The 13,919-nt window shown below is 41.8% G+C and overlaps 1 protein-coding gene across 2 annotated transcripts in view; it reads left to right on the forward strand.

Annotated features, from left to right (window-relative positions):
- Positions 1-13,202, forward strand: part of KCNB1 (potassium voltage-gated channel subfamily B member 1) — a 126,120-nt gene extending 112,918 nt beyond the window's left edge. For both annotated transcript variants that reach the window (XM_030503377.1, XM_030503376.1), the window contains exon 3: positions 5,591-13,202. In XM_030503377.1, the coding sequence (XP_030359237.1) occupies positions 5,591-7,612 (2,022 nt within the window). In that variant the 3' untranslated portion in view covers positions 7,613-13,202. The remainder of the gene's footprint in view (positions 1-5,590) is intronic.
- Positions 13,203-13,919: the final 717 nt, after the last annotated feature.

Genomic DNA, 13,919 nt, shown 5'->3' on the forward strand with positions numbered 1-13,919 from the left:
TCCCATGCAGAACGAAGCAGAGAGGAGATTAAGGAACTCTCCATCTGGTTCTGCACTGTGGAGCACGTGGGATATTGCTCAAAATACACTGTGCTCTCCAATTCTCAGAACCTGGGGAGACAGAGGCTGGCATAGGCATGGCAGGATGGAGCTGGACAGTCTAACTCAAAGTATATTGTTTGCTTGGGGAAGTAGGGGGGCTGCAGGAAAAATCCCTTGATAAATAGAGCACATGAATGAAACCTGCTCCTGATGCCAAATTTATTCTGCAGGCCTCGAAGGAGCTAAAAAAGCGCATTAGACAAAACCATTATTGAACTTCTTGATTACATAACAATTTCCTCATCGTATTTCCAAGAATATTGAATCTATATTCAAACACCCTCCTACTCTCTCCCACGCACCACCCCTTCTCCTTGCTATATCAGCTTCATTACTGAGTATGAAGACAGAAAAAGTATAGGGCATGTTGCCATGAGCAGAGAGATCTCAGATGCTTACACTGGGATTTTAGAGCCATCTATGGGATTTGTACAGCCAATTCTCATTAATTTTAATGGCCTTCAAAGTCTCTGGTCTTATGCCTTGACCTTAGTTAAGGTCCTTAGCAGTGCAAAAATCAGACAATCAAGCAATAAATATCACCAAACCTAAATGTTAGTTCCTGCTGCCTAAAACTTACCCTGCTCTGTGCTGTCTGGGGAGTGGCATACACGGTTTTGCTGCCCACAAGCTGCTGCTACCAGAAGCTCAACATGATGGGAAATTTCTGAACAGACTGGCATCTTTGTGGGAGCCCTGTTTCCCCCCAGGGATGAGCACAGGCATCCAACACAAAGGATGAATCCCTGGGGCCTCTCTCACCCAGCAAGCAGGATCAGGCCCCATGCAAGTTGGTGTCTCCTGAAAGGTGTTCAGTAAAGGTTGCCTGCCTCGTTTTGGGTGGTATTTTGGAGAAGGTGGGGATTAGTGGCTTGCAAGCATGGCACATCCATCCTGCCTCAGAAAGCAGCAGTTGCACACAGATTTACGCACATAATCAGCTTGCTTGTCTCATTTGCATGTGTAATAACCATCATGTGTGTACAATCATGCTAATCACTTCAAGGCAACTGCTTTAAATTCATTCAAAAACCTTGCCCTGCCTGTCCTTGGCTTATTCAGCTTTCACAAAAGAACCTCAGCAGCAATCCAGAGATTCACTCAATAAAAATCTTTGTGCAACAGTCAATTTGGTAGAGGAGAAATCTTTTTCTGGAATCCTGCCTATACATACTGAAGCTTGCACTACAAGCCAATGATGTCATTAGGAGATCATCCAATACCCTCTGCAAGTCACCAAGATAAGTACCTGATGGGGAATTTCACAATTTATGGTGTGCTGCTCCAGGTGAAATGTAAGAGTAAATACAGAAGCAAAAAGGAAGGGAACTACACAGCTTCCCCCATGCTTTCTGTTGGCAGAAATGGTCTGAAAGTTGTGCAACTAGTCTTAAAACCTGTCAGTTTATCAGTGGCTTAAGGATGTTTGTGATGCTCTGTTGTGGATACATGCCCAGTAAGACCTGATCTGTCGGGGCTCCTGTCATTACTTCCAGTGAAGCCCATGCGAGGACAGTGGAGAACAGCTCTCATGGATGTGGCACCAGAAGTACATGGTTTCCCTCACCTGCCTCGATCACCAACATGGCCTGTCCTCAAGCTAGTCATTTCAGTCTTTTGTGCCTCCAAATTTTAGTCTGAAAGCTTTTCCATTGTTTCAGCTATGTGTTTTGTAGGACCTACTGCAGACATGGGGCATCCTCTCCCCACATTTGTTTCCATTTCAAGCAGCAGTTAGCAGCCGATGCAGCAGCAAGGTTTTGGATCAGTGCTCTGGAGCAGGGACAACAGGCACTTTTTTCCAGCAACTGTTGGCCTTAGCAGTTGGAGCCTCATTCACCGTAGAGGGATCGCTCCTGCTCAAGTCCACATTTGTCCCATTGGGTTTTCTCGTTAAACAGAAGTAAACCTGGAAGAGGAAGGAAAGGAGGAAAGGCCAGGAATCGGAAAGGAGGAAAGGCCAGGAATCAAACGAAAAGGTTGCCTGCCACACAGAGCATCTCTAGGGGCATTCTTGGTGGTATAAATGTCTTTCCTTCATCTTGCCGTCTCATTACTGTCAGTGGCAAATACAAAAGCTGCCAAGCATGAGTTTCAGTATGGCCAAGATAGATAGGAAACCTTATTAAACAGATAGTGATTTCTATAGTCTGAAATCCCAGACAGTAAATACATTGGGATAGAGCACTGCATTGGGATAGATTCACAGCTGAATGAAGTACTAATGCCTGACAGCAGCAGCTAGATCCAGTTTTCTATGGACAACTGCTCCTTGGGTGTTTTTTGCTGGATGGTGGATGCTATCAGGACAACGTAGCATCTCCTCTAGAGAAGAAGGATCCTCTAAATCCTGCTGGAGATATTTCATTTCCCAGTTTTTTGTATTTTCCAACTTCAAATTGCTTTCAATACCTGAGGACAGTCAACTCACACTTAGAAGTTTTTCTTAGCCTGACAAGATTCTTGAAGATGTATGATTGCAGTAGATCAATAAGGGAAAAAATCTGTATCTTAGAAGCAGAAGTGACATCTTGCTGCAACTTGCAGGAGAAATGATAAATGTCTCTTTCTGTTTATTGCTTAGCTCCGTGGCTAAATCTGCTAAACCAAAACCAAATTTTCCCCTCAGATCTCCTAGTTTTCAAATTTATGTTCATCTGGCATTGCCTTGATCTTCAAAGCAGGAAGGTATATCAAAGGAAACAGAAGATTTGACACCAATTACTGCTGCTGGATGCCATCTACTGAATAAAGATGGAGTGTTTAATATTTACACTGAAAGTGAAGGAGATAAAACATATGAGGTACATCTAAGTCTACAGATAAGCCCTTCCGTGTATAGTGGGCAGAGATAAAACCAAGCAAAAAATTTGAAATTACCATTGAAAACATCCCAAACACCTTCAGAAATGTTGGGTGGTAAACAATGAAATGACAGCAAAAACACTAAAAGAGCCTTCTAGGAAGGAAACCATGTTCCCAGCTTCTGAGGGGTATTACCTGATCTCTGGGAGATGGTCTTTTGAAACAAACAACAATGCAGAAGTAGTTGTCTAAATTTCTCCCCATTTCACCATAAGGCACTTGACGTAAATTTCATTCTCTTGAGTCTGAAACCATCAGTTCAAGCACTTTTCCCTGTGTCCCACTCCGCTTCTCTTTATCCCTTGGTTCTTCTTCTCACTCTTTTGAAAACCCCCAATTCTTTCCCATAGCTGCTTTGGCTCATTCACCTGAGAAGTCTCTCAAAAAGGCAAATGCCCAATGGCACAAGTTGTTGTGGGGTTGTTTGTATTTCAGCAGCAAATTTATGGAAGAAGAAGGGAGCGGGGAGGAGGGGAAAGGTTTGCTAGCACTGTGAGGGTGCACAGCACAGCTAACAACAAACATTCTTCTATGCAGCCTGTTTATAAGGGAAAATCTTCTCAGCATCTGTCCTGGCAACAATTTAGTAACTGAAAGTGAGGCTATTCTAAAATTCCTGGTACACAAGCATCGCACAGCAGGCTATTTACACCATGCACTTCTTCCATTTGATCCAATTTAGACAATGAAATCAGAGTGTTTAATGGAGATATTTTTTGTTTCTAGTCAAATCTCTATCTTCAGATTAAATTACTACATCTGCAGTGTCATGTACATATCAAAGTTATATAGTGCATTTTAGCGAGTTAAAAGGTAAATGGTTTTATTACATTGACTTGGAAGAAGGCATTTTCTTAACAGCAAGTGGATTTGAAATCAAAATTTCAAAATTGAAACTCTTTGGATTTTTTGGAGATATATGCCTTTTCTTCTAAAGCCATAACTTAAGCTTGGCATATGAATTTAATTCAAATGAAGCTTCCAGCCTTTGTAGACCATTTCTGCTTTTCAGCTTCGGAGAAGAGGTGAGGCTCCTCTTGAGATGACCACAGTGTTTCTGAACTGTATTGGATCTGCATGTTTCTCCTACTGCAGCAAGGCTTGTTCCATTGTAGTGACTGTTTATATTCAGAAGTTTGATATTTCCTGACTGTTGGGATGTCTGTTTCGGGCTTGGCTGAAGAGAAATCCTTCAAGAATTTGTTTCTCCAGTGCCCCAAGTGGTAACTGTGGATATTCTGGTATTGTGAGGCTGGCTGAGTAAGGTCACTGTGAGGAAATCTAAAACCTAGTTATATTGGTAAGGAAGGAGTGTGTCAGATTTGCAATTCATGATGCAGAACTCTTGTCATATGTTTTTTAATTCATTGCTTAATATTGTGGATCTAGTCATCAGGCACATACGTTGCAATTGATTTCATGCTGCTTTTCTATCAAGCAGGAGAAAAGCGAGCATAAGGGACCAGCTTACACTGAAATGAATACATAAAACATTAGTCACATGTACGTGTATTTTGAAATTGTTGCAGTATTTTGGCAGTAACCTAAGAAACTAGATATAGTCCCACCCAATTAACAAACTAGAGAAAGAATTCACAATAGAAAAAAAACCAACCCTCAAATTGTGTGTCAGCTCTAAAACCTCCCCAAAATTACTTTAAAAGAAAATGTAATTAGAGAAAACTGGGAAGTACAGAACTAATGTCTACAGGTATGTAAGGACAGATGTATATACACTAATCTAGCACTTCATGTTTTACAGATCTGTGTAGAGTTGGTGGCCCAGGATCTGATCAGATTTATGTGGGTTTTTAGAGAGGCTGCTCACAGCAGACCCTTCTCCTCTCATTGCACTCTTTAGCCCAAGAGCTAGTTTTTGATAATGGATGAGCTCTCCAGTAGTTGTACTTGCCTTGCCTTGACTGTCTCAGTGTTGTGCTGTTTGGTTTGCTTGGATGAGTTTGGTCTTTCCCAGGTTGCAATGAGGAGCTAGGATGGCCAGTCAGTCTCATGCAGAGTAGCTCAAAATGTTTTAGAAAGCTTCGTAAAGTTTTCATGTATTTCATTTCACAACTGTCAAGTTTCAAATTAGACATGAGTCATTAAAAAAGGAGTGTACACATATATGTAGTAGAACTGTACACACATCTCTGTAATTAGCCATAGGCACCCAAAATTACAGGCATACCCATGCATTAAATGGAGGACATTGCTCTGATCAAATCTTGCATTCACAATTGCATTCCTTCTTGCCTAGATTTCAGAGCCTGTTGTCCAGATGGGCTTTGTTGGGCACCTAATTAGTAGCTAATCAAAAGCTCCTGCTGTGAACTGCTTCGCAGCCCTCCTGGCATCCTGGCTGCTTGGTACGCTTTCCTTGACTGCACAGAGATGAAGGCACATGAGTTGAAGTAGATGCTATATCTCCTTCATGTATCTGACATAACTAAAGCACTTTCAGAAATAAAATCACCTCAGGATACATTAGTTATCTCACTTCTGTGTACTAAGAGCAAAACTAGTCTTGAAATGTGTAAGTGGAAATACATTCATGTGTTAATGGCAATGACAGATAGCATAATATATTCTGAGATGAACTCACTGTTTTCTCTTTCCTTTCCAGATTTTGGCAATCATTTCCATCATGTTTATTGTACTATCTACAATTGCCTTGTCCCTTAACACACTTCCTGAACTACAAGGCGTGGATGAATTTGGGCAGACCACAGATAATCCCCAACTTGCCCACGTGGAAGCAGTGTGCATTGCATGGTTTACAATGGAATACCTCTTGCGGTTCCTATCCTCACCTAAGAAATGGAAGTTTTTCAAAGGCCCGCTGAATGCAATTGATTTGCTAGCTATCTTACCGTACTATGTCACTATCTTCCTCACAGAATCCAATAAAAGTGTACTTCAGTTCCAAAATGTACGACGAGTGGTCCAAATATTTCGGATTATGAGGATACTCCGGATTCTAAAGCTTGCCCGGCACTCAACGGGTTTACAGTCCTTGGGGTTTACACTGAGGAGGAGTTACAATGAGCTTGGATTACTCATCTTGTTTTTGGCCATGGGCATTATGATCTTTTCCAGTTTAGTGTTTTTTGCAGAAAAGGACGAGGATGATACAAAATTCAAGAGCATCCCAGCTTCTTTCTGGTGGGCAACAATCACCATGACAACAGTAGGCTATGGAGACATCTACCCCAAAACACTTTTAGGTAAAATAGTAGGAGGACTGTGTTGCATTGCTGGAGTGCTGGTGATTGCTCTTCCCATCCCAATTATTGTCAATAACTTCTCTGAGTTCTACAAAGAGCAGAAGAGGCAGGAGAAAGCCATTAAGCGCAGGGAAGCTCTAGAAAGAGCAAAACGGAATGGCAGTATTGTTTCCATGAACATGAAGGATGCGTTTGCCCGTAGTATAGAACTCATGGACATTGTGGTCGAAAAGAATGGAGAAAGCATAGCCAAAAAAGATAAAGTTCAGGACAATCATTTATCTCCCAGCAAATGGAAATGGACCAAGAGAACACTCTCTGAAACTAGCTCTAGTAAATCTTTTGAAACTAAGGAACAAGGATCTCCAGAAAAAGCCAGGTCATCTTCCAGTCCCCAGCACCTGAATGTCCAACAGCTAGAGGACATGTATAACAAAATGGCAAAGACACAGTCCCAACCAAACCTTAATACTAAGGACTCGAGTCAACCTGGAAAGCAAAAGGAAGAGCTAGAAATGGAAACCCTTCCTGGCCCTATGGTGCCCTTGCTGACAACTCGCACTGATGGGATCATTGACATGAGGAGCATGTCTAGCATTGACAGCTTCATCAGTTGTGCAGCAGAGTTCCCTGACTCCGGGAGGTTTTCCCACAGCCCGCTCGCTACCATTCCCTGCAAAGGTGGCATTAATGTGATTCAGGAGCAGAGCAGGCCAGAGGGGAGCAGTGCCAGATTTGTGGACATGAACCCAAGCTCTGAAAGCAGCCACCGTTCTGGCTTTTTCATAGAAAGCCCCAAAAGCTCTGTAAAGGCCAGTAACCCTTTAAAACTAAGGTCTCTAAAAGTCAACTTCATGGAAGAGGACACCAGCACATTAGTACCAGCATCAAATGTACTGAGAATATATCCAGACCCTCTCAAGAGCCGGGGAGCTGCTGCTGCCGCCACAGATACTTCCTTACTCTCTGACAGATCTCTCATGAGCCCAGAAACCTCGATCTACACAACTGCGAGTGCGAGAACACCCCCAAAGTCACCAGAGATGCAGTCAGCCATAGCTTTCAACTTCCATGATGCTGGTATACACAAATACATAGATGCTGACACTGATGATGAAGGTCAGCTGCTTTATGATTCAAGTCCACCCAGAAATGTGAGTCCCAAGTACAATGTTACAAACAGTGGCTATCTAAAGCAAAAAGACAATGTTTATAGAACAGAGAAGAACCATCTAGAAGCTGCTGCTTTACCCACCTCCCCTAAGCTGATAGGGCAAAACTGCATTTACTCTATGGAAGGTATCACTGGAAGAACCCAGGGCAATCAGGAGACTGTCAGACTAGAAAATCACATTTCCCCAGAAGTCCATGTATTACCAGGCAGTGGAGGACATGCTAACACACATGATCAAAGCATCTGAGATGGGCTCCAAAAGAACTAATGAAAGTTTAAAGGAATGTCTTTACAGTCAACACAAAAAAAAAAAGAGCTTCTGCATGGCATGAACTTGGCTGAAACAAGCTACCTGTTTCTAGAAGTCTGGGGGAGGTCCAGTGTGGGTTTGTGAAAATGTCCTTCTCTGAAACAACTCTAAAGACGTTGCCCACATCAGTCAAAAATAAGGATTGCAAATCATGATCACACATTGATCTCCTTTCATGTTGTCCAGTGAAGCCAATGTGACCAAATATCCATCCATTCCCCTTGAACACTAGAGCTCCTTTTGGAAATATTAACATCTGATTTACATTAGTTCCATAAAGGATGCCAAGGCAGCCAGATTTGAACTCTGGAATAAATTGCTGGGGTTGGTATAAAGCTATCAAAAACACAATGCTCACTGCTTCAGGGCAGCTGTTACCCATCTACAGCTTTCTCTGATGGATATTATGTCTAAAGGTAATAGGGAACACTTGCATTATTGGAAAATCCAAGCAAAAACCACTTAAAACAAATAACAGTCTAGAGAAACCAATTATTAAAATGCTCTGTGTGTGTTTAAACAATACAATATCCTGTAGGACCTGACGTTTTCTTTTGAAATATCAGCAGGGTGAGTTGCACCACTTGTATCTAATTCCAAACATCCCCTAGAACATAGTGAAACTTGCACTTACCCTCTGCTAGAGATCGATACCTGCCCCAGGGCCAGTGCGTGGCCCGCGGGGGGACCCACAGCCCACGCTGGGAAGGTGTGAAGGAGCCATGCAGAAGCAGGACTCTCCAGAGGCATCGCAGCCAGACTCCCTTCCTGGTGCCAGGGAGCATAGGGCTGGAAGGAGAGCTCAGCTCTCGCCCTACCCTTCCGTGGAGGGGAGATGCTCGCTGCCCTGCCCTGCGGGGACGTGCCGGGGGTACTGGGATGGCTCCCAGGCCTCCCCTTCCCGCCGGCACGCTGACTCCAGGTGTCAGCCAAAGTCCCGCCCTTGGCGCAGGAGAGGAACCGGTCGGTTTGAAGCTTTTTGCGCCCGAGCGGCGCAGTGAAAGATATGCAAGTGTAACATAAATATGCAAATAGAGGGATTCGTTAGCGACCCGCCCCGGGCCTGGCTGTGCTCTCTCTCATGAGGAGGTCGGGCAGGAGAGGCTCCTGTGAAGCTGTGGCACAAAGCAGCTGCGAGAGACAGGAGAATCAGGCCTGATGTTTTAATAACATCCAGCCATTTTTAAATGAAACAAGAAAAGAAAAAAAAAAAAGAAAAAGAAAAAAAAAAAAGGATCTGACCATTTTAAATGAACAGAACTAGCAGCCACCAGCCTAGGTTTTTAAAATATTATTGTTTCAATAAAGTTATGTCAAATTGTGTAGGAAATAATTTGTCTTTGGTTTTTAATCTCGGGAGGGGGGGAAAAGCACTTTACGTTGACTTTCTGTTGTTGTTGTTGCGATGCTGGAGTAGGATAGCAGAGTGTAACAATCAAGCACTTTAACCAAGCACTATTTTAATTTGTGCCTCCTGTTGTGACCGTGATTTGTTACACGCCTGTAGCAAGTCACAACCTGTCCTGTGATAACTGTGATGGTAATCCTTTATGTTGTTCTCTGTTTCTACTGTAAAAACTCAGTTGTAAATAACTCTGTCAATGAGCATTTCCTGACCTATCTCTGAGTACCTGACGGGGCATGTAACGATCTGCACGCAGCAGGTCCAGGGACGTGCTGAGACACGGGACGTGGGAGCGGAGGTGCACAGGTGGGAGGAAGACCCCGAGCCACTCGAGTCCACTGCATTTTGTTCCTACCTATTGTAAAAACAAAAGCCGTTGGTTAGTCCTGAATGTAAATGTCTGTCCGTCCAAGCTGTACAGTACTTCTGTCTGTAATCCGTAATAGTGAATGCAGCATGTACGGACAAAAGCAATAAGCACATATATGTTTTAGGAACTATTATGGGTTACAGTGATAGCTTTGTTAGGTCTCTCCTTGGCACAAAACTGTACACATGTTGGCGTTAACTCTGCTCTGCTCAGCCGACCCCATCCCCGGGTGGTGGGACGCAGCCCAAGGTACCCGCTCAGAAGTCGCCCTTGTGTTCCAGCAAGGCGAGACACTGGGGAAGGCACAAGTAAGACCTGAGCCACCACCTCAGGAATTGGCCCACTGGCAAAGAAAGAGACCTCATGCCATGCAAAGAGTGACACAGGAGGTACTCAAAGTGAGTTCAAGGCACCTGTGTGTGCAAGTGATACTCTCCAGAGTATTTACGCAGGGCCAATTCCTGAGGTTCGTTAGCTTTTACTCTGCCTTCCGTCAGCCAAAACCACCATTCCTCTGAGTGGGCTCTTTGCCTGGTGAAGGACTTTAGGATTTGGCCATAGTAAATACAAGTGTACTTAGAGGAACTGATGTATTGCTGAGATACTAGTTAAGATTGAGTCATCACAAAAAAGTAAAGTGACTTTCCAGCAGATAAGCTTTAAATACCGATTTATTCTGTGGCTTTCCGAGGCCATAGAGCAGCAATGAGAAATCTTAAAGAGAACAGTCTTAACGTAATCTCTATGTTTCAATGATCATTCATGTCTGCCATCAGCACAAATGTAAAAAGAGGAAAAATCAGGGAAAATTTTTTTGATAAAGTGAGTAATAGTGAATTCCAAGTTAAATATTTTTAGAGCTGATGCTTTCATGTGGAAAAAAAAAGTCATATTTTACATATCACGAAAGTGAACGTATTTAAATATAGCCATATAGTGTAGTATTTACCACACTCTCATCCAAATTAATGTATTTGGTTTATAGATGGCACTGACAAAAATGTATAGATCAACAATTCTATCGTTTTTAACTGATAATCAACTGGTGCAACTCTCCTTGTAACCAAAGGCCCTCTGTCTGCCTTGTGTGATCACTCACGACACACACCTTATATCATCTATTTAGTCCTACCTTTAAAGTAGCATTTTATTGAGTCACTTTTGAAAGCCAAATTCAAAAGTATCATTAAAAATCTACCTTTTAAGTCTCAATAGCCAAAGTCCTATAGATTTCTTATAGAAAGCAAATAATTTAAAATTAAGCATATAATATGCTTGAAGAGCATTTCTTTCTTATTTGTGTACGAAGATGTAGCTCTCATTTTGTGCCCAGTTAAAAAGGAAGTATGTTTAATTTATTTTAATGAAATAAAGTCTGAATATGAAGTATGTATCTATATATGTGTGTGTGTGCATAATACACATATATATAATGTAAGCACTGGGAAATCTACTCTAACATAAAGCTATGGTAGACTAAATCTGTACTCATTACAAAAGGAAAGGCAGTGCTTTGAAAACATAATGCTCACCAAATCCTATAGACACTAGAAAGACGATTTCATTTTATAGTTTGTTTGACACGTTTCCCAAAGCTCATAACAGTTGGGGAAAATATGCAATATCTCTTGCATCGAGCTAAAGCGTACAGTTTAATCATTGATATTTGGCATTCAGGTCTGCGAATTTACTGTGCATCATGTATCAAGCAAGCTGACAGAGTTTCACCTGCTGCTGCAGAAGACATCATATCTGAAAGGACTATGTACGTGTGATGTCTGTGCTTGCTTGTATCTTACGCCATCAACATAGTTTTTAATACATATATATAAATATATATAATATATATATGCAGAAGGAATGGGTGCAGTTTTCTTAACCAGGAGGCAAAGATCCTTTGAGTTTTAGCCTTGAACATGGGAAAACAGCAGTCACATTGCAGTAGATTTCTCAGTGCCTTTTCTTAGAAACTTCACCTAAGCACACTTACAGAAGAACAAAAACAAAACAAAAGAGTCTCCTGTGAAATCCATATTTTTCTGAAAGGTTCAAGAGTCAATAAAGGTAGAAGAAGGAAAAAAAAAAGAGGAAAAGAAAACCCACAGAACGCACATTCCCTTCCTGAACATGCCGTGTGTCAAATGCCGGGGAATATCTGTCTGTGCAAGTCACGCAGAAACACATCCGAGGCGGTCGGTTTCTTTGGCAACTATGGCTGTGATAAACTGTAGCCTTTTCTTCCCTTGCAGCTAATAAGATACACATTTCTAAGGAAAACAGTATTCTCTTCTGTAAAATTGTAATGTATTGTTAATATTTGTACCTATTGTATATTTATGTCTCGACAGAATTATGACTGGTACAGTTTATAGTAAATAACAAGGGTATTCAAAACTCATCACAAAGACAAGGTTTCTAAAGCCAAGTTCTCCCTCTCTGTCGGTAAGCTCCACATAACATGATCTCCAATAGTTTTTAACGCCTCATTTTAAAGTGAATAGTAGAAATACCGAATAAAGTAGCCAAGCAATGGAGACCATGTGGCACCAATGCCCTCTTGTGCAGCTCAGTCAGGAGTGAGATGGGGAGGTGGGCTTCCCTGGCAACTCCAAATTAGCTCCAACTTCTTCATGTTTGGTCAGTCACTTGTGCTTACGGTAATGAGACCGAACAAGTGTTACCTTAGGTTGCTTTAGGATCACCCACTTGGGGAGAATATGGCTTTAAATAGTTCTTGAATAAAGTACAGATGTTCTAGTTACTTCTGTACCTCCTGTTTGCCATTGTGTTGGCTTTATAAGTATCTGATGTATGGAAAAGTCATGTGACTTTCATGCATTCCAGAGTAGTCTATTTTTCTGTTCAGATTTAAAAAAAAAAAAAAAATTATATATATATAAAAATATAAATATATATCTGTATTTTTAGCAAATTTATAATAGGGCAATCAAGTCAGATTTCTTCTTTTTGTATTACAGAATAATATATTAGATGCTCTCTTGGTGTCCATTTACATAGCTGATCCCCTAACCTTTCTGTTGTCGTCATTTTTTTTTGTCCTGAAAAACACCTGCAACATTCCTCCTGAAAGTATGTCTGCGAAAGGTCACTGAGTTGTCTGATGTTGTCATGTTCTCGTATTTTCCTGTTTGTGGTACTTCGAAATAACCAGGGACTGGCTGTGGAAACCAAGATGTTCCTTCTGAGAAAGGAGCAAAGGCTCCCTTCAGAGGGAGTCAGATTCTGCCCTTGGTTATGGCAGCATAAATGCCAGTGAATGTCACTGGCTTCAGTGTTAGCCACAGCCTGGACTTCAGTATTTTTCCAGATTTACGTCAATTATGCGAAGAGCATAAAGAAGAGACAGGATTTGAATCTGACTGTCCTAATAATGATGATGGAGTTGGGATAAGCATCAAAATTCAGGCTCTTATTTTAAGGCAGACACCTGACAATGCTCAGGCAAAGCTCCCACAATCGGGGCAGTTTTTCCTGGGTTAAAACAGAAGGGTCAAGACTTTCATTTCCCACTGGGTTTTGGAATTTCTATTTTCAGTCCCAGACAAAATCAGGAAATGAGAAAAAAAAAATAAATGGGGGAATGAAAAACCTGAATGTACACGTTCAGAAAGGGACTGGATTTGGATTTGGTTATGGTAAAGTCTGTCCATGTATCTGCTTACTTAAGGATCTTCCTTGCTCCTTTATAGCTGTACCATCACATACATTGAATAAAAAGCCCATGAGATAAATGTGCCTCCTGAAGCTATCTCATGGCCTGTTGAAGTTCAGCACGACAGAGAGCTTCAGACCAGCTCTGTAGCTCTGTGCAAACATTTCATTTTGAATCCACCCAACAGTCTGGTCATTGGCCATGGGTTTTTCCAAAGATGGAGTTTTGGTCCTATCTATCTCATGTTGTTTGCTTCTGTGATGCACACCGCACCAGCCAATAAAACCAAAACAGAATTAATTTGGGAAAACGTGCTTCAGAAAGTACAGATACCACCTGAATGAACAGAATAACCAGCAGACATAGTTTTGCATTTGATTATGTATAAGCAAGACGCATTCACATATGGAGGTATTAAAACCAGGTGGGCTTTTTCTTTCTTTAAAGGCAGTTAATGGGATAGCCCACCATATCTATCATCAACAATCACATAAATCCCTTCAAAAGGCATTTTCCATATCAGTAAGCATGTTCGAGCATAGTCAACAAAACCACAGTAAGCTTCTAGTCAGACCAGTCTTAAATTCGCCCCTGCAGGTAGCCCTAGCACACCACAACAGAAACAACCCAAATACCAACCTTCTAAGAAGAGATGTTTATTTTCCAGCATGTGTTTCACACCCCATGCTGATCAGATTTAGGCTCTTGCACTGAAACTTTGTCTTGGCCAGACAAAGGAAACCTTAGGAAAACTGAAAGTCTGCATTCAGGATGTGATCCCCTTTGTTGCTGGTGT

The sequence above is a fragment of the Strigops habroptila genome, chromosome 13 (genome assembly GCF_004027225.2).
Source record: "Strigops habroptila isolate Jane chromosome 13, bStrHab1.2.pri, whole genome shotgun sequence".
Taxonomy (NCBI): domain Eukaryota; kingdom Metazoa; phylum Chordata; class Aves; order Psittaciformes; family Psittacidae; genus Strigops; species Strigops habroptila.